At 51.6% G+C, this 20,795-nt stretch overlaps 1 protein-coding gene across 1 annotated transcript; it reads right to left on the bottom strand.

The window, feature by feature from the left end:
- Positions 1–10,117: 10,117 nt before the first annotated feature.
- MUL1 (mitochondrial E3 ubiquitin protein ligase 1) lies at positions 10,118–19,396 on the bottom strand. The gene is made up of 4 exons (XM_079778352.1): positions 19,122–19,396; positions 14,438–14,525; positions 13,948–14,068; positions 10,118–12,028 (listed from the first exon to the last, which is right to left on the bottom strand). The coding sequence occupies exons 1-4, from the start codon at positions 19,239–19,241 to the stop codon at positions 11,299–11,301; spliced, it is 1,059 nt and encodes a 352-aa protein (XP_079634478.1). The 5' UTR covers positions 19,242–19,396; the 3' UTR covers positions 10,118–11,298.
- Positions 19,397–20,795: the final 1,399 nt, after the last annotated feature.

The raw sequence follows: 20,795 nt of genomic DNA, 5'->3' as shown, positions 1-20,795 counted from the left end.
TGCATCAGGCCCTAGCTGGTTTGGCTCAGTGGATAGAGCCTGGGCCTGTGGACTGAAGGGTCCCTGGTTCGATTCCAGTCAAGGGCACACGCCTGGGTTGCGGGCTCCATCCCCAGTGGGGGGCGCGCAGGAGGCAGCCAATCAATGATTCTCATCATTGATGTTTCTATCTCTCCCTCTCCCTTCCTCTCCGAAATCAATAAAAATATATATTTTTAAAAAACAACGCATCAGGCTCCCGGTGCCTAAGAGCGGGTATGTGCTAAACATTTGAGAAATGCCTTGGGAATGAGTGAGGAAGAACAGTAGCACTTTGTTCATTCCCATTCCAGAGGCATCAGAGCTAGACGGTCCGTAGAGATGACCCAGCCAGACCCCTCATTTCCAAATGGGGAAACCAAAGCCCCAGAGGGTCGGGGGTTTGCCTGACTCCCCAGTCGGCAGAAGCAGCAGGTCTCACGCCTCCCTTTGCTTCCCACTGCAAGCCGCCTGTCCCCATTCATTCGGGCTTTACGTGCCAGCCCTGAGGTTAGCACCGGGCCAAGTGCTGGAAGAGAAAAGCATAACACGCAGGATGGTCAAGGCTACAACAAGAAGCTCGTACGTTTGTATCAGGCTTTCTATTTTTCCTCCAAAGCATTTTCACACCCATCATTGACCTTGCTTCTCAAAATAAGTACCTTTTGAGGTAGAAAGAGGAGATGTTGCCTCCCCGTGTAATGGATGTAGCACCGAGGCTAAGGGACTCGCCAAGGTCACGGGCTAGTGATGGGACCGGAGGCAGCCGCTCTCCCCAGCTGTGGTTCCCGGTCCTCGTAGGGGAAACCCCAGTGGTGACAGCGTGCCGGGCTGGAGCCACCACGCTCCTGTCATACTCACCTCGCTCCCTCCTTGCTGCTGAGTGATGAAGCAGTTTACACGGTGAGCACCCACCATCGCCAACTGTGCCGAAGTCAGCAGAAAGCCACAGAGAGGACTGACTGGCAGATCCCTGCACACACCGCACGTCAGAGGAAGGCGAGAAGCCGGGTTTTACAGCCCATTTGTCTTCGTGTTGGCCTTGCCTTGTTCCGACAAGGTCAACGGTGGCGGCACCCACCTCCCCAACTCAGTCCCCACCTGCTCCGCGAACCACACCACACTGCCCTCCCAGGCCCATGGCACTTTCCAGGTAGAAAAGCATTTTCATGACGACTACCTCCTTAGAACCTTCCTTTCCGAAGCAACGAGACAGGGACCGTCAGGCCCATTTTACAGAGGAGGTACCTGAAGGTTGAAAGTGATGTCGCCAAGGTCACACACAAGATCCGCAAGGGCAAGTATGCATCCGAGCGGCATTCGTCCGCCTCCATCACACCAAGGCCTCCCTCAGTCCTCCACTTCCCCTCGCCTTCAGGGGAGGACCCCTAGGCCTCGATCCAGGCCCAGCCTGAGGCTCCATTCCGCCTTCCCCACCCCACAGGGAGCTGGCTCAGGTGACCAGGGCTATGTTAGGTCAGAAGAAGCTAGGGCCAGATGGAGGAAGGGACCAACTAAGATAGGGGTGGGGATGGCCCAGCTCAACCACTCAGCAAGGCAGCCCCGCAAGACGCAGTCTGGTGCCATAGCTCTGGGTGAACGGGGCAGGTCCCCCTCCCCCGCTTTCAAATTCCCACTCTGTCATTTCCTGGATCTGTGATCATTTCACCTCTTTGTTCCTCAGTTTCTCTTTCAAATTCCCACTCTGTCATTTCCTGGATCTGTGATCATTTCACCTCTTTGTTCCTCAGTTTCTCACCTGCCAAGTGGGGATAATAATTGTTCCCACTTGGTGGTTTGTTCCGAGGAGGGAGATCATACATGTATCATATGCCGACACACGGTAAGTCCCCAATAAATGGACTTACTATTATTAGCTATTGACTCTCTTTGTGGCCTTGAATAAATTGATTCTCTCCTCCGGGCCTCTGATTCTATTTCATAAATTGGGAAACTTGGAGAAAATCCCCCTTTTTCTTCAACTGCAAAATTAGCCAGTTAAAACCTGCTTGAGGCAAAGGTGGGGAGCTGTCTTCCCCCTCGAACCCCACCTGAAAGTTCCTTCACCTAACCCTAGAATTTTGCAGCGTTGAGAACCACAGGATGGGACCCTATCCATGGGCTCTTTCAGCACAGTGCCGGCGGGTGGAAAAGGGAGATTCAGCCCCAGGGGGGCCCAGCACAGAGCGGGTGCCCAGCACACATTAGCTCCCTCTGTTTGCTTCCCCCCACTCCTGTCCACATGGGGAAACAGAGGCACAGGCGGCAGCATCAGAGACCTGGAGGGAAGTGTTGGATACCTCAGCCCTGACACGGGGCACCAGCTGGCAGCTCAGGCCCCGGGTCCCAGAGAGGTGGAGCCCTGGGGATGCTGAGCCTGCTCAGGGGTGGCTCCACCCCCGTCGGTCAGCAGGGAAGGCCGGGATGCACTGCAGCATCAGAGGCCAGCTGGTCACCTGCAGAGGTAAGGGGCCTCCCAGCAGGGACGCACCACTCTGAGCCGAGGCTGGATGAAAACCCACATCATCACCACCCTCCTCGACTCAGTGACTGGGACCTGGGTGCAGCCAATTCCCAGCCACGTTGAAAGGCAGGCCACAGGACAGAGGCACAGACACACACAGCGAGAGAAAGCGTGTCACCTGACGAGTGGCGACTTGCACCTAGAGTCAAGAAACAGCAAGAGAAGACTCATTCATCTTCCCTTCATTCAGCAAACATCTGCTGAGGACTCGTGGCAGGCACAGCCCTCCCCCCAATACAACTCAAGGAATATTCGCTTCTTTTCTCTATTTGTTTAATCACCAACACCCTTTCTTCAAACAAAAATCTTAGCCTGGCCAGTGTGGCTCAGTGGTTGAGTGTGACCTATGAACCAGGAGGTCATGGTTGCAGGCTTGATCCCCAGTGTGGGGCGTGCAGGAGGCAGCCAATCAACGGTTCTCTCTCACCATACTCCAGTTGGCCCCCAAGGGGTCTCCAAGGCATGTCCAGAGTGTTACACAGCTCAGTGTAAAACCACATCTAGAGGCATCCAGCCCAACCAACCCCTCCTGTTACAGACGTGGAAACGGAGGCCCAGACGGGGCATGCTGGGACCCAGGCCTCTCCTCCCGGTCTGGATCCCACAGGACCACACTTGCACACTTGGATTCTATGGGGAGGAGGGGTGGGGGAGCTCCAGCAATGCACAGTCAGAAAAGAAAAGGGTTTGGTGTGGTTTGTTTTTTTTCCCCCAACAATGAAGTTGCTGTATTTCTTTAAAATTGAAAAAAAAATTACAAAGATGATGGGGTAATTTTAAAAAATTTTTATTGTACTGACAACCCACAAAGTGAGAGTCCCACGCTCTTCAAGAAAACTTAAGAACGAGTGAGGACAGCTGGGAGCTCTGAGACAGGAGCTCTGCCTACAATACCACCACCCCCCCCCCCCGCCCCGCCCAGGATGAGCAGGTGGGAGGCGCTGGGCCCCAAGTCACCCCGGAAAACAATTGTTCCTCTCAGCCCAAGAGAGGCCTGGCACCACAACACTCTTCCGTGTCCACGTGATCCTGGGGGCAGACAAGGGGTGTGAGTTTATCCCGGCCTGGCCCTGAATACTCCACCCAGCCGGGCCGCTTCCTCCTGTCCAGGGCTCTGAGGCCTGACGTCCCTGACTAAAGAGCCCTGACTTCACCAGAGCAATCAGCTGAGCCACACTGTTACCCCTAAAGGGGGCTGAGGAGCTGACCCCCAACAGTTCAGAAAGGGCACCACCCCTCTCCGATCGCAAACTCTTACCCCCAATCACTATTAAGAGCTCCCCGTGCCCCAGGACCACGCCAACGGCAGGTAAAATGAGGGCAAACCAGAAGACCCACTTCTACCCCAATTCCATCCCTTCCCACCTGTGTGACCTGGAGCAGGCACTCCTTCTCTGAGCCAGAATTCCTTTCAGGGGGTGACCAGATGCACCTCCAAGGGATATTGTGAAGATCAGATGAGGTGCTGATCGGGTCACTATGATATGAGCGGGGGCAGCTGCAGGCAGTGAGTCCCACCACCCAAAGCCCTCCAGGGCCTGCAGGGGCGGACAGAGGGCCTTTTCTTCCTAGGAAAGGAACTGCCCTATCACAGCAAGCGTAGAAGACTGAGGAGCAGTCACTGCCTGGTCACAGAGCCCCCCCTTCCCCCCCGCCCCCCGCCACCCCGTGCCCTGCCAGACCCTGAGCTGAGCATGGGGTGGGGAGGGGGGGAATCGGTCTGGAAGAGTAGGTGCCAGGCACAGGTGAGAAAGATGTGAGGAGAAACAGGCTCCCAGGAATAGAACAGCTTCGAGAGGAAGACAGATCCATGTGCGGAGGAAGAAGCCCTTTCACTCACTCAGGGTCAAGAGACAAGCAGGCCAGACAAGAGGCAGAACTGCCAGGAAAGGCGATGTCAGCTCCCAGAGGCGGCCGAGAAGGGGACAGAGGAGCCTGATCCCACGGGAGACAGAGCAAAAGGCAAAGACAGGACGGAGGAGAGGAGAGCAGGCGAGGCTGGGAGAAGCAGAGTTTCTCCACTGAGAAAACGCTCCTGGGGAGAAAAGCAAAATCCGTGCGGTGCAGTTTTTTTAAGCACCCTTTACCAGCATGAAGTCATTTGGGTATTTTAAGAACATGTGATGCATTATGCATATCTCGTTTCTGTTGAAGGAAATCATGGTTAGTGTATTTGAAGATGTGAATGCCTAGAAAATTATAGGGGGAGAAATGTGGGATTTTTTCTCCCCCTGAATTTTCTGGGTTTCTCACAACGTTCACATCTGCACCCAGCTTCCTGGTGAGTTGGGCAGAGAAAGGAAGGAACTGGAGAGAAAAGTCCTGCTTCCTGCTTCTCCTCTTGGCAGGCTGTGCCCAGGTGGAGCCGGATCAGCGGCCCAGGGTCCGCTTCTGCCTCGGCTCTCAGGCCTTCTAGGCCTTTTCCCCGTTCCTTGGGAAAGAGAAAATCACTCAGGCCTTTGGAAGCACAACCTGCTTCTCCTCCAAGGCCTCCAGCCTGCCTCAACCGTAGGGGCACAGCGCCACCTAGAGGTCACAATGGAGAATGCAGTACTAGGAGGGATTCTATGCCCAGTCCTGCGTGGCGGTAGAAAGAAATAAAAATTATGAGCCAACTTATTGCAAGCATGTATGAAGCCCCATTCTGTGAAACGCCTTAAATATTAGGGAAGACTGAAGGGGTGGGAGGCCTTCAGCTTTGGCAATTTGGACATTAATATTAGTATGACCTCATTTGTACCCCTCTTCCCCCAGCCTAGAGAACATTCAGGTTAGAGACCCACAGTGCCTGGCACACTAGGCTCTTAGTAAATGCTTGTTGCATTCAGCTGTGGCCTTCCGGAGTCATGGTCCAATCCTGGAAGAATCTGGATGTGAGGCAATGGCTCTGTCAGGGTCAGAGGCCAAAGGTTGTATCACCAAGCAGGCCTTCATCCAGGTCTGATTGGCCCCTCTGACCAATGCCAGTGTCTCTGGCTCAGCCTCATGCGCCCCCCCTTCTTGGGTAAGGGAAATGCCAGGTCCCTCGGCTGGCATCTGGAAGACAATGTGGCAGCTGCCGAGGAAGTGACTAATGAGCCCTCCCGGGAGCAATTCAGGACATCATACATGGAAAGTTATCTCAAAAAAAAAGAGAAAGAAACTTATCTCATTCAAAATTAATAAGTTAACACTACCTAATTAGAGAGAATGTGCTGAGCTCCCTGGCTTTCTGGGAAGGTGGTTCTGAGGCTGTGGCAGGTAGCTAGCTTGGAGACGGTCCACCTGCTAGCTCATAGACATGCAAAATATCAGAGCTGAATGGCGCCTGGGAAAGCTTCTCATTCAGATTGTTCCTTTTATAGACAGAACTGTGGTCCAGAGAAGTTAAATCCCTCCATTAAGACCACACAGCAAGAGAGCCAGGACCAGAGAGAGAGAGCCAGCCTTTGGACTCCCAGACCAGACCATTTACCACCATGCAATGACATTGTCCAGACTTGCCTGTGTTGATTCCTCAAAGCTCTAATGAAGCCACTGGGCATGATGTTTCTCTACATGTTCTATCCATCTTTACCTCGGGCTCTAAGAGAGGTCCTTCCCTCACTCCTTAGAACCAAGCCATGGCCCTCATGTCTGGTCCAAAAGCCAACTCCCACAGGCAGCCTTCCAGGATTGTTTTACCTCATCCATTTCATTTGCTAATTTACTCATTAATTCCATGTCCGAAGACCGAATTCCATAGTTAAGACCTCAGGCTCTGGCCCTAGCCTGTTTGGCTCAGTGGATAGAGCATCAGCCTGCAGACTGAAGAGTCGCAAGTTCGATTCCTGTCAAGAGCACATGCTCGGGTTGTGTGCTCGATCCCCAGTAGAGGGCGTGCAGGAGGCAGCCAATCAATGATTCTCTGATTCTCATCATTTATGTTTCTCTCTCTCTCTCCCTCTCCCTTCCTCTCTGAAATCAATAAAAATATATATATTTTTTTTTTTTAAAGAGCTCGGGCTCTGGAGTCAGACTGCCTGGGCTTAAACGTTGTCTCTCTCATGTTCCTGGGCAACACTTGGCCTTCTGGGCCTTGATCTCCTTTTCTTTAAAGTAAGAATGATGCAAACACATGCCTCCGAGTGAGGAATCAATACTATCATGTGCAGCACTTAGCGATACCTAGCAAAGAGCGAGCACTAAAGTTAGCCAATCCGTGTATAGTAACAACTTACAAATTGTCCTGGAGAAGAAATAAGATACAACTCCTGCCCGAGACCTGGGCAATGTGGGTAAGAGCAGGAATAGGAAGACTGTATTATGGAATCTCAGAGGTGGGGCCCCTAACATGGGTGGGGAGGGTCAGGAAAGGTTTTCTGTAGGAGCTACAGCTGAGTGTTAGATGTGAGCGAGGTGAAGAACCAGCGTGGCATGTTTAAGGACCCTCAACAGCGGTGCTGCTGGAGCCACAAGTGTGATACAGAGAGGGATGCGGAGGGGCGTGGAAAGGTGGCCAGGGCCAGGACACGCAGGCTTCCTGTGCCACGGAGGAGCCGGGGTTGGGCCTGGAGAGAAAAGGGAGCCTGGGGGAGGGCTTTCAGCAAAGGGGCCTGGTCAGGTTGGTGTTTCAATTAGCCCAGGCGAGGTTCTGTGGACGATGTTCTCTGCCTGGCTCTTCCTCAGCACGGAGCTACTGCCCTCGGTGGGTCTATCTTGAATAGTCAGGGAATCTGCTCTAACCAGGCCAGTGTCAAAAGCCATTCCCAGCTACCATATCCTGTGAGCCACACGTATTGCCAACCTGTGGGAAACCGATCATTGCCCCCTAGCAGAAAGGTGTGGACAATGAACGGAAAGCTGGTTAACCTTGGAAGCTCTGAAAGGTCGGAGCTAATCACTCACTGTTTAGTTGAGACATTGGTAGCTGAAGCAGCCTCCACCTGTTAGTCTTATGTAAATTCTTGCTGATTGGCTATTATTGGAATTGCCTGCCTAAAGGCTATGGGTGTATCCCATGATCTTAATAAAAGGGATAGCTAGGCCAGAGCGGGGTGTAGTCCTCCCCCTAGAGGTGGGCTCCCGCCTGGCCCCCAATATTCCCAAATTAATATTTTTCTAGTCTCTTTCATTTGTGTGCGGCCTCGTCCGGAACCCGAACCCTGAACCTGAACCCTGACCCTGAACCACGCGGGACGTGAAAGGGGTTCCCGCACCAACCACTGAGAGTCGCCTCACACGCACAATAGGATGCGCTCAGAGACAATTCTGAACCCTGTGACGCCAGACTGTCATACTCACTTCTGCATTTCTAGGCACAGAATGCACATTTAGCAAACGTTAGATGAATGCCCACCAGTGAGCATTCCTGAGGCCCTGGTGGGACCACCAGCCCCGGATCCAGCACCTGCTGGAGTGCACATGGCCCAGGACCAGGGCTGTAAAGAAAGGGCGTCAGATTGGCCGAGTTTGTCAGATTGTTTTGTAGTTTTTTCCACATATTGTTGTTTGCTTCTTGAATTTTTCTTTTTTTTTTTGTTTGGTTGTTGTTGTGGCTAATCCTCACCTAAGGATACTTTTCCATTGATTTTTAGGGAGAGTGGAAGAGAGAGGGAAAGACAGAAATATCGATGTGAGAGAAACACATCAATTGGTTGCCTCCAGTACCAGCCCCGACCAGGGCCAGGGCTAGGGAGGAGCCTGCAACCAAGGTACGTGCCCTTGACTGGAATCGAACCTGGGACCATTTGGTCCGCAGGCCGACGCTCTATCCACTGAGCCAAACCGGCTAGGGCTGCTTCTTGAATTTTTCATAACTGAATTAGGATTCCAAAGACCTGCCTTCCAGCTCCTCCTCCACCAGGGTGAGCTGGGGAACCTCAGAGCCTCCAGCTGCAGTATGTGAGACGGGTGTGACTGGTGACTTGATGCCTGGATTACTGCCTCGAAAAACAGTGTCTGTAATCCCGTTGTCTATTGAACAGCTTTCCTCCTTAGCCTCTCAGGCTTGGTGTGATAAAAGCCCAGGGTGTAGGCTTCCTAGTCAGACCTTGGTAGCCGTGGGAAAATCACATCACCTATAAAAAGGGGTAATCTGGCCCGCCCTGATTGGTCAGCAAAGCCCATAAAGAATGGAACATCGCCTGGCTCTCGATGTGAGGCTATAGGCAAAACACAAGCCCACTGAGCTTCACTCTTCTCGCTTGTAAAGTGAGGAGGGATAACAATATCCACTTTATAGGACGCCAAGCATTACTGCATATAAAATGCCGAGCACAGACATTCAAAACACCAGGAGCAGTTCTTCAAGATGACCCCTGCCTGCCGCTGTGTCCTAGCATTGAAGTGACTGAACATCAGGGTCGACTTGGCAAAGAATCAAAACAACAATCCCAACGTCAGTTGAGAACTTCCAAATTCCTGTCTCTGTCACCACCCACTCCCAACCTGGGCCGCAAGTATCAGTCCACCCAACCCCCCTGCAGATAAGGCCCCTAAAATGCAAAGTGGGAACTGCCACAGTGAACGAGGTCATGAGACAGCCTCGGTCCCAGCCAGGCTAGGACTGCATGGACCTCAAACTCAGAACTAGGGACGTGCATGTTAGCGTTCCCAACCAGCTGCTCGGAGGCAGGGACCATGGCTGCTCCTGCATCTCCCTGGCTCTCTGAGGTACTGGAGGCTGAAGTCTGCCCGGGGGGTTGGGCTGATGTAGCGCAGGCTGGCTTCCCTTCTTTCCCATCCCTTTGACCAGATTTATTCATGAAATCTATGCCAAGGACTGAACTCTTGATATATTTCCACATAATACCCCTCACCCCCAGGCAGTTCATTCATTCTCTACTGAAACCTGGACCCAATTACACAGTAACTGCAGAAAAGACAAGGAAATGGGGGCAGGTGCGTTCAGGGCGCTCAGAGGGCATTCCCTTGGACCACCCTCTCCCCGCAAACACCTGCCCTGCCCCAACATACCCCATTAAAACCAGGGTCTTAACACCTCACTGGACACTCAGCCCTGGTAAGTGGGCTCTCGCCACTTGTGCCTGCTCCTTCACAGTAGCCGCCTTTTCATAACTTGGGGCACAAGTGTCTTGTGGGGCGCTCCTGGGAGCACTGAGGGAATGAGCCCCACTGCTGGTGTGGATGATGATGGGGAGCTTTGGAAACAACTTCAGACCCAGCGCTTACTAGCATTGTGCCCTTGGCCCCGTGAACAGATCTGGGGTTACTCCCTCATCCGGAAATGCAGATCCCATGAGCCTGCACGGGTTCTGTGAGGATTAACTCAGTTCAAGAGCACACACTAGTACAGCACTCTTACTCGCTAAACGTTGTTTCCTCCCTGCTGTTCAACACCCCACCCCAGCCCTTCTCCCACTGCTCAGCTTTCAGGATGTCAGAACAGATTTCTTCAGGATGGAAGACCGGGCTGCCCTCCAGGATGGCCCTCCTGAGCTGGCCAGACTCCTCCTCAGGCCTGCAATTGTGGGAGCCCCAAACCCAGGCCTCCAGGTTTCTAGTTCATTCCATCACAGTGGGATTCCCTTCCACTCCACCGGGGGAGCCTGGGCCTAACCCATGAACCTTACTGACAAAGCAACAGGCTGACACTTGGTTGGAACACGTTTAATTTGTGCTGTCCACGCGGACACTGTGCAGAAGTGGTGTCAGCCCCTGAGAGCACCCCTCCTCCCCCGCACAGAGGAGGATCGGGAGAGAGTGAACATTCAACGCGGGAAGGGAGAAAAGAAAGCTGTGTACGAGACCTCGGACCACTTCTCTTCCACTCACAAACAGGAGGGGCAGGTGAGGGGTGAAGGCAACGAAGGAAGGGGCGATGTGATTACACCCACGGCATGTCGCCTTTTCACTGCGGGAGGGGGAGCCGGGACATGGCTCTGTGCTCGGGATGCTGGCTGGTGAGGGCCTCGGAGAGAAGCTGACAGCCAGGAGAAGCTGACAGCCGGGGCTGGGCAGCAGCGTCCTTATTGCTTCCTGTGGGAGGTGAGGCCTTGCAGCTCCCTCAGGCAGGGAAAACCAGTCCCCATCAGGGAGGTGGGGGTGGGGGGGGCCTACTCTGGCAGCGCTTCCGGGCAGCAGAGGCACCAGGAGGGCTGCAGCGAGCTGGCCGTCCTCACCCCTGCTGGGGCCGCCGAGCCCACCACTCCCACCCCCCCAGGTGAACGCTCTCCGTCTGCTGCTCAGAGTCGCGCCCTGCTCGGGAGAAGCTGATGCTGGACTTCAGTCTCCTGTCCTGATGCAAGGTGCACGCATTTAGGAGGCAAGCAGGTAGGGGAAAGGGACACAGTGACGTGTCCAGCCTTACGATTTTCTCCTGGGGAGCGAGCAAAAGGAAGAGAGACTCGGAGTCTCTCCAGAGGCAGCTCCGTGAGGCGTGCGTCACACTGAGCCCGACTCTGCCCCTCTCTGAGTCATTTAAGGCTCAAGTCAAGAATCAGCAAGTCACCAGGAAGGACCCGAAGACACAGGAGCACGAGCTGAAGATCACTGGCTTCGGCGCTTGAGCGATGAGGTGTTCAGTCACACAGCGGGCTCCGGGGAGGGAGGCCATGCCAGCACACACACCCAGGCTGGGCTTTGATTCTCGTGTGCTGGGAAGGGTTCCCTCTCAGGTCAGAGGTGTGAGGTCTGGTCAGCCCCTCACCTCCCTCCCTCGGTCATACCTGGAGATAACAGCTGCCCCTCCCCACCCTACTCTTCTAAGGCCTAGAGATAAAAACCCCTGAAAGGGGAGAGCTTCCTTTCTTGGGTAACCATGGGGCTTCAGACTGTCAGCTGTTGTACAAGGGAATCACCCGGGTGATCGCCTGCCTGCAGATGGGGCACTTCTTGGGCTCTGGCAACGCCTGGTAGCACTCGGTGCAGGCACACACGTGCCCACACTCCAGGAACACGCAAGACTTGAAGTTGCTCAGACACACGACACAGGTGCTCTTCAGACTCTCCCGGTCCTCGGGCCTGGCTTGGCTCAGCAGCTGGGCCTCGTGCTCCCGGAACTCCTTCTCCATCTGCTTGAGGCGCAGGCGCTCCTGCCACTGCAGATACTGCTTTCGGAGGATGAAGAAGAGGGCCGCGCACGCGGCAAAGCCAAACACCAGCGTCAGGACCTTCCAGAGCCTGACGCTCGACTCCTGCCTCTGCAGCAGGCTGTCAAAGTCCTGGCTGCTCAGGTAGTACTGCATGCCCTGCTTGGGGGGCTGCAGGCGCACGGAGTTGTTGTCCAGGACCAGTTCACCCACCCCTGTGAGGGTGGCCCCAACCTTCAGCATCTCCTCGGTCTCCTGGACGCCCTTGGGCCGCTCCCCGCTGATGTAGTGGCCGATGGTGTCAGCGAGGGACTGGATGGAGGGGTGGAACTTCTCATACACAGTCTCCAGGCCCAGATCCACCGAGTCCAGAGGCTTCAGCACTCGCACGGCCACACCCACGCCCTCCTCGTGGGGGACCAGGTCAAAGGGCACCGTGTTGGTCCTCTGGTGAATGATCTTTGAATAGTCATTCCTAAAACAATAAGAGAACTCAAGATAAAATAAAGGACAAGCAAACACCTCACGCCCAGGAAGAGATGGAGATCGCATACATGCCAGAAGGACAGGGTAAAATCTGGCGTAGCTAGAAGAGGACAAGAGAAATCAATATTATCCAAGTGCCTCAATTTGTTAGGTTCTCAGGCGCTATCAGTGGGCAACAAATACCATCATAGATCACCTCTACCATTTATTTCCTTTAGCCACTTTAAAATAAATATCCAATTCTTTTTTTTATCATTTTTATGCTAAATTTTGTCATTACATTCTTCAAATCTTATACAGTCTTTTTTTTTTTAATATATATTTTATTGATTTTTTACAGAGAGGAAGGGAGAGGAATAGAGAGCTAGAAACATCGATGAGAGAGAAACATCGACCAGCTACCTCCTGCACACCCCCTACTGGGGATGTGCCCTCAACCAATGCACATGCCCTTGACCGGAATCGAACCTGGGACCCTTCAGTCCGCAGGCCGATGCTCTATCCACTGAGCCAAACCAGTTTCGGCAATATCCAATTCTTTAAAAAATTAAAAACAGAACTACCAGGTGATCCAGCAATCTCACTTCTGGGTACTGAATTGAAATCAGGATCTTGAAGAGAGATCTACATGCCCACGCTCACTGCAGCATTGTTCATGACAGCCAAACAGGGAGGCAGCCTACATGTCCGTTGACGGATGTGTGGATAAAGAATGCCACACACGCACAAACACAGAGGATTATTCAGCATAAAAAGAAGGAAATCCTGCCCCGGCGTGGCTCAGTGGTTGAACATCGACCTATGAACCAGGAGGTCACGATTCGATTCCCAGTCAGGGCACATGCCCAGGTTGAGGGCTCGATCCCCAGTGTGGGGCTTGCAGGAGGCAGCCAATCAATGATTCTCTCTCATTACTGATGTTGCTATATCTCTCCCCTCTCCCTTCCTCTCTGAAATCAATAAACTTTTTTTTTAAGGAAATCCTGCCATATGCAACAAGATGGATAAACCTGGAGAGCACTATGCTAAGCAAACTAGGCCACTCACAGAAGGACAAACACGGCATAATCCCGTTTATATGAGGTATCTAAAATAGTCAAACTTACAGAAGCAGAATGGTGGATGCCAAGGGCTAGGGGCAGGGGAAGAAAATGGGCGGTGCTATTGAATGGGTACAAAGTTTCAGTGACACAAGATGAGCCAATTCTAGGTCTGCTGTACAACTGTACGCCTCTAATTACCAAAACTGTACCGTTACACTTAAACGTTTGTTAAAAGGGGCCCAGGCCGGCATGGCTCAAGTGGTTGAGCCTAGTCCTGTGGGCTGGGAGGTCGAGGTTCAATTCCTGGTGAGGGCACATGCCCGGGTGGTGGGCTCGATCCCCAGTGGGGGCATGCAGGAGGCAGCCAATTGGTGATTCTCTCTCATCATTGATGTTTCTCTCTCTCTCTCTCTCTCTTCCTCTCCTTTTCTCTGAGATCAATAAAAATATTTTTTTAAGTTTGTTAAAAGGATAGATCTTGTGAAGTGTTCTTACTATAATAAAAAATAATAAAAAAATACAAAACAAAAACCCACTAGGGTCATTTGGAAAAATGGTACTCCATTTAAAAACAAAATAATCCACAAAATCATTTTAATAAATACTGAAATCATTAATCCATGCCATAAGTGAGTAGTTTCCAACTCTGGTGGTCATATCAACGAATTCCAGCCCCTGTCCTGGAGACCCTGGTCCGGCAGGTCTGGAACGGGGCCCGGGAACCTGCATTTGAACAAGATGCCTAGGTGACTAAGTTAAGAGGTCCTCAGACCACACACAGAACATTAACACCGTTAAGAAACTGGCCTACTCCCTGTCTCAGGAGAAGCTGTCAGGTTTCAGCCGGCGGAGAAAGGCTACGTACCAGAGGTGGGTTGTTCGGTTCCACACCATCTTGTGCTCCTGAAGGGTCAGCCGCTGAATCACCCCCTTGCAATTTTCCACAAACTGGCTGTTGAGCGTTTCTTTAACAGACCGCACAGCTCCTAAATGGAAACCAATTATTTTCTTTCCGAAGCATCTCTGCCTTTCCCTTTAGGGTCATTTAAATTTTGTTTTTAGTTGGAGTTCGTTTCACTAATCAAAATGGTGACAATGTGATCAACATGAGTTATGCTTTGTGGGTACTCTTCCAAGCACTACAACAACCCTGTAAGGTAGACATTCTCTTAGAGATGGACAACAGAGGTTCAGAAAGGCTGGGCAATTTCCCCAAGGTCACACTGCAATAATCCAGGTCTTTCTGAGCCCCAAGTCCAAGTTCTGGACTACTGCCCCACGGATACACACATCAGCCAAGAACAAACTTTTAGAAGAGGAAGTTACTTTTCATTTTACCAAATAAATAAACATACCTTCAATAACAGCATAAGGCACACATTTTCCTGGAGCTTCTGAAAGGATACTCTTTAAGTCTTCACCCAAGTGGATTCTTTTAGCTCCCTAAATGCAAACAACATGTTAAACTGACTACTGAATACTGACATGTTCAATCACACTTAAAGGGCAAAAAAAGAAAAAGACTATTCACTTTTTTCATGTTGAAAGGAGGAGGAAATCAGGCAGGAAGGAGACTAGAGGAGATTCAGACTCCAAAGCTGTGTCTGAGAAGTTTCAACATACAAACAGGCATGGGGCACTGCCTCCCTCTGCCATCTGCAGAATGGGATGTCACATATATTCTTTTTTGTGTGTGTAATATGTTTATTGACTTCTTTAGAGAGAAGAGAGGGGAATAGACGGATAGAAACATCGATGAGAGAGAAACATCATCAATCAGCTGCTGCCGGAAACCGATCATTGTCTCACTAATAGAAAGATGTGGAAGGCTTATCAACCTTAAGCTCTGAAAGGTCAGAGCCGGTTGGGGGACCAGGTCAAAGGGCACCGTAAAGGTCAGAGCCGGTTGGGGGACCAAGTCAAAGGGCACCACTCCATATCTAATTGAGACCATGGTAACTGAGGCAACTTCCCCACCAAATAATCATGTACATCCTTCCTGATAAGATAATCTGCCTGTTACTGGAATTACCTGCCTAAGGGCAATGGGTGTATCCCATCTTACCTTATAATAGAGAAACATGCAAATTGACCGCACCTCCGCTATGCCCACGATTGGCCGGCAGGAGGCTGAGGGCGGGACTCCGGGTGGCATATCCGCCGTTGAGAAGATCAAGATGGCGGTGCCCAGTGGCCGGGCCCATGCCGCTGCTCCCGGGGGTGCCTGGGGCGATCGGCACCCAGGGGGGCGTGGCCGGGCCCATCGGCACCCCGGGGGGCGTGGCCGGGCCCATGCCGCCGCTCCCGGGGGTGCCTGGGGCGATCGGCACCCCGGGGGGCGTGGCCGGGCCCATAGGCACCCCGGGGGGCGTGGCCGGCCCATCGGCACCCCGGGGGGCGTGGCCGGACCCATGCCCCCGCTCCCCGGGGCGCCTGGGGCGATCGGCACCCCGGGGGGGCGTGGCCGGGCCCATCGGCACCCCGGGGGCGTGGCCAGGCCCATGCTGCAGCTCCCGGGGGTGCCTGGGGTGATCGGCACCCCGGGGGCGTGGCCCGGCCCCTCCCGCCCCTCCCGGGGGTCCCAGGGGCCGAGGCTTTCCGGGCCTTGGGCACCAGCGGGGAGCCTGCAGGGATCACAGGAAACCACTGGGGGTCGGCTCCTGCGATCCTTAGCAAGGATGTTGGGTGCCGCTGAGCCCAAGGCCACCGCCCGGGGCCAAGCCCCGACCCTGAAAAAGGCAGAAGGCGGTGGCCACAGCCAAGGCCTGGGTCCCTGGTGCCGGCAGAAAACTGGTGCAGGCAGCCAGGTGAATGAAGGTCTATTGCACGAATCTTCGTGCAAACGGGCTACTAGTAGTCTCAATAAAAGGGATGGCAAGGCCAAAGCAAGGCAGTAGTCCTCCCACTAGAGGTGGGCTCCCGCCTGGCCCCCCAATATTCCCAAATTAAATCTTTTTCTAGTCTCTTTCATTTGTGTGCAGCCTTCTCCAGAACCCGAACCCTGAACCACGTGGGACGTGAAAGGGGCTCCCACATCTTAAAGTAATTAAGGCTTGGTGCAGCCTACCCGCAGGTTGACTTCTCCATCATCTGCCTCCTGCACAGTCCCTATTGGGGATCTAGCCCACAACCCAAGCATGTGCCCTGATGGGGAACTGAACCATGACCTCTTAGTTCCTAGGTCGATGCTCAACCACTGAGCCACACCAGCCGGGCATATCCTTTCTCCAGTTAATGGAAATATACACTCCTTTTCATCTTCATTTTTAAATGAAACTTATGAACCAATTTGTATACCATAGGCTGAATATATTTGAATCTCTTCTTGACAATACAGAACCATACATCCAAAGGTTCATGTGTAAAGCATCTAAACAAGTGCCTAGTAGGCATTATCATCGCCAGGCCTTTATGAACTCACGCCCTGCATTGTACACCATCATAAAGGGGTGCCTTTGCTTTACAGGCACGATCTGTTACCTGGTGCCAAGCACTGTTCTATATTCAGTTTGTCTTTCTTCCCTTTCACAATCAGGTGCGCACAGCGACATCTGCTGCTGTCTTCCTCTGACAACCGCTAGTTCTCCCACCCTTTCCAATTCAGCTTCCAACCTGCTGTGCTTGGGAACCGCTCTTTCAAAACTATGAAAAAAGTTATCAAATCAATAAACATTTCCTGAGCATCTCTGTGCCAGGCACAGTGCTGGGCGCTAGGGATTCAGGGATGAATGAAGGGCAGTTTCCACTTTCACAGTATTGCCATCAACAAATCTTAAGGATGCCAGATAAGTTACCTCTAGAGAGAAGATGAGATACTGCACACATATTAAATCACTCTAAGATTAAGCGACTGCTACACAGTAAATGAGCAAGGTCAACAAACACTTATTAACCACCTACACTGTGAAGAAAAATTTTACAATAATAGCCATAACAGCTAACACAGTGTATTTACTTGTTTTATTGTTTGTCTTTCTCCACTGGACTATTAGACTCTAGGAAAGTTAGGGCCCTGCTTGTCTTGTTCACTAATGTCCCCCTAGTGCTGAGAACGGAAGCTGACACATAGCAGGCACTCAATATGTATTTGCTGAATACATAAGCACTAACAAATGCTATAGCACTTTGCTAAGCACTTTAAATGTATAAATCAATTTAATGCATACACCATCCTTATATAGTAGACATTATTAGCCTCAATTACTAAGATAAGAAAACTGAGGCTCAGAGAGGTGAAGTGACTTGTCCCAAGTCACACAGCTGGTAAAGTATCCACCAGGGGATGGCCAGTTAGAATTTTTTTAAAGGGCTGGAAGAGGAGTATGGTCAGTAAGATGTGGGATTGAATCAAGCTTCAATGCATCTACTGACTGAGCAACTTAATTTACCTAAGTCTCGGTTTTCAAAAATGTAAAAGATGGGGAGCATGATCTCACAGAATTTTTCTGTGGATTATATGGACCTTAAGATGTAAAGAATCTAGCCCAGAGGCTGGCACATAGTAGGCATGCAATAAACATGCATTCCCATCGCTATAAGAAATACGCAGCGATAACACACAAACCTGACTACAGAAGTCCTGTAATCTGATCAAAAAATAGAATCTAAAACATTAGGAGTCCCAAATCTTTTTACAAAAAGGGGCCATTTCCATCCTCATTTAGGAACTAATTGGCAAAGCTTTTAAGGTCATCCAAAAACGGGTGCCGGAGAGTTCACCGTTTCAAAGAATCCCACATCAGGCCCACTTGATGCAACCTGATTTCTGAGTCAGGAAGTGAAGTATCAGTTACACTCACAGCCAATGACTTCCGAAGTAACTTGGCTATTTAATTAGGGGAAGAACAAGGGAGCTGGAATCTCACTAGGACCCCATTCACACCACAGATTCAATTGTTTGGTAACTTGGTTCATTCCAGACAGATCCCAAAACTCCTCTCACAGAGAAGATTTCACACATTTGTTTCTAAAACAATTAACTATCAGAAAACAATCTGATAACGAAGTTGGTGGGTTTAGGAATCCATCTTTCCAATAAATGTCCAATTAAACCCTAACTGTTGTAGCGTAAGAATGTCGGCCAAAACGAATCCACGTTTACTGAGCATCTAATCAAGTACTGAATCAGAAGAAAGATAAGGGCCCTGTTTCCAGCCTAATGAGGTCCATCTCTTTCTCGTGGGCCATTCACCGTAAAGCAATGTCCTCAATCAGAAAAAAAAAAAAAAAAAAAATCCCACACGTGGAACTAAAAGGTCTAAGTGTCTAAGTTTCAGTTTCAACCTGACTAACTTGTAAGACCGTTCCTCTGCGCCCAACTTCCTGATTTGCAATCTGGAGGCAATTTTCACTTTATCTCAAAAATTACTGTGCAGAAAAAAACAACAAGAGGGGGATGTCTTATGTAAGCTGTAAAGTGCAGCTGGAGAGGGTTAGTTTTAAAGTCACTTAAAATATTAAAAAAGGAAGCGTCTGTAGAAGCAAGGAGTTGAGTAGCTACAGTTTCTGCACTTGCTGTTCCCCAAGACATCTGCAGGCCCCCCTCATCCTCCCGGCTCTGTTCAAATGCCACCTTATTTAAAATAGCAAGCCTCCGTTTCTCCAGCATCACACCCCCCCCCCCCTTCTCCCTGCGTGACTCTGTAGTATTTATCCCCACCTGGCACACCACCTGATTGGTTTGTCCCTTGTCTGTCTTGGTTGTAGTAGAATGGACTCTCCATGAGGGCAGGGGCTTTTGTCGGTTCTACCCAAGCGATATCCCCAGAGCCTGCAGCTTAGATGTTCAATAAACATTTGAATCGAGTCGTGAAGTCAAGATTCATTCTGCATCATGGGAGGGGCTTGGCAGAAAAGGAGTCGTGAAGCAGTTATCCCAATACCCGAATTCTGGTCCTAGGTCCTCCATTCCCTGCCCGGAGGACATTCTCCTCGGCCTATTTCCTCTTTTGGATAGTTCCCGACGGTGGCCCGGCCCAAGGCGAACTGTGGGCTCACCATGACCGGAGCCAGAGAGGGCCGGCTGGGGACAGCACTGACCTTGAGCTCTTGGGCGACCTGGGCCTTGTGCCGGTACACGGAGTACAGGCAGGCGGTGACGACGGAGCTGGTGCCCAGGAAGATGAACTGGCCCAGCGAGGGCCGCCCTCCGTTCTCCATGGCTGCGCCGAACCCCGAGAGCAGGAGGGGACGGCGACCTCAGGCCCCGCGACCCCAGCCCAAAACCTCTCCCTCCACCGCGCTCCACCCGGAAACGCAGCCCCCTGGGCCTAGATCTTTCCCGGAAACCCTTATCGGGTCGCCAGGCGGTTTCGTAATCCCACACCGGAAGTGGGGGCGGGGAAAGAGCAGACCGGAAGGTGGTGTTGCCAGGGTGATGGCCGCGCAGCCAGGGCGTCCCCAGGGAGGGGGCGTCCCCAGGGGCGGGGCCTCCGGAGCCGGGCGTGCGGAGTGTTTTGCGGAAGCTGAGCCGGGCGCCTCTTCCCTCCCAGATCCTTTCGCCTTCTGCGCACGGCGCACGGACCACAATTGATTGGCCGGCGTCTAGATAATCTCGGTCCCGTTGATTTCGTAGGGGTTTGGGGCTGTTTAATGCTGTTCGATGTCTCCACCATTAGATTAGAAGGAAAGAGGAGAATGGGTCATAAGCATTTATGAGTATTACACATTTAAGCTTCAGGGCAAACCTTGAGACTTGGATTTTATTCTTCCACTTTACAGATGAGAGAACAGGCGGAAGAGGTTAGGCCGCAGTGGTCGGCAAACTCATTAGTCAACAGAGCCAAATATCAACAGTACAACGATTGAAATTTCTTTTGAGAGCCAAATTTTTTAAACTTAAACTTCTTCTAACGCCACTTCTTCAAAATAGACTCGCCCAGGCCGTGGTATTTTGTGGAAGAGCCACACTCAAGCGGCCAAAGAGCCGCATGTGGCTCTTGAGCGGCAGTTTGCCGACCACAGGGTTAGGGGATGTGCTCAAAATCACACTGCCAATGAGTGTGAGAGAGGAATTTACTAGACTCCAGAGCCCTTACTCCTGTAGAGAGCGCCTGGGAAGGCACATGGGCATTCTCTAATTCAGGGGTCCTCAAACTTTTTAAACAGGGGCCAGTTCACTGTCCCTCAGACCGTTGGAGGGCCAGACTATAGTTTAAAAAAAAAAACTATGAACAAATTCCTATGCACACTGCACATATCTTATTTTGAAGTAAAAAAACAAAACGGCAAAAACACCCGCATGTGGCCCTCGGGCCGTAGTTTGAGGACGCCTGACAACACCCTTGCCTTTTTGGCAAAGCTGTTCCCAGGGCATTCAGAGATCATCATAATCTGGCCACTCAGTGTATTCTATCTATGTTTCATATCTCTAGAAGGATTCATAAAAGCTGAAATGTTGGTTGCTTCCCTAAAGGGGAATTGGGTGGCTAGAGAACAGAGCCACTTTTTAATCTTTTGTACTTGAGTGTGAATGCACATCATATTTTGAATTAATCAAACTTGAATTTTAAAAAAGAGGGAGAACATGCCAGGCACTCCATAACCAACCATTACAAGGGCCTCCTGCATCCCAGCTACGGGAGTAGCACTAGGTTGTTAAAGAGCCAGGCTGTGCCCTCTGGATGTTTAGTGTTTTGTGAAGAAGCAGACAGGGGCAGGGAATCCACTGCCCCAGGCCCAGTGAAATTAGCGCAAGCAAGAGGGGTGCAGCTT

Source organism: Cnephaeus nilssonii (assembly GCF_951640355.1).
Source record: "Cnephaeus nilssonii genome assembly, chromosome: 7".
In the NCBI taxonomy this organism is placed as follows: Eukaryota; Metazoa; Chordata; class Mammalia; order Chiroptera; family Vespertilionidae; genus Cnephaeus; species Cnephaeus nilssonii.
Note: the sequence above shows the minus strand (reverse complement) of the source record. Positions and strands in the feature narration are given on the sequence as shown.

What these genes read in the sequence shown, in the direction of transcription:
- MUL1 (XM_079778352.1), bottom strand. Translation starts at nt 19,241, where the DNA reads ATGGAGAACGGAGGGCGGCCCTCGCTGGGCCAGTTCATCTTCCTGGGC. An exon ending in AGGTCGCCCAAGAGCTCAAG is followed by an intron (nt 14,526 to 19,121) that starts GTCAGTGCTGTC and finishes GTTTGCATTTAG; the next exon opens with GGAGCTAAAAGAATCCACTT. An exon ending in AACCGAACAACCCACCTCTG is followed by an intron (nt 12,029 to 13,947) that starts GTACGTAGCCTT and finishes TTATTGTTTTAG; the next exon opens with GAATGACTATTCAAAGATCA.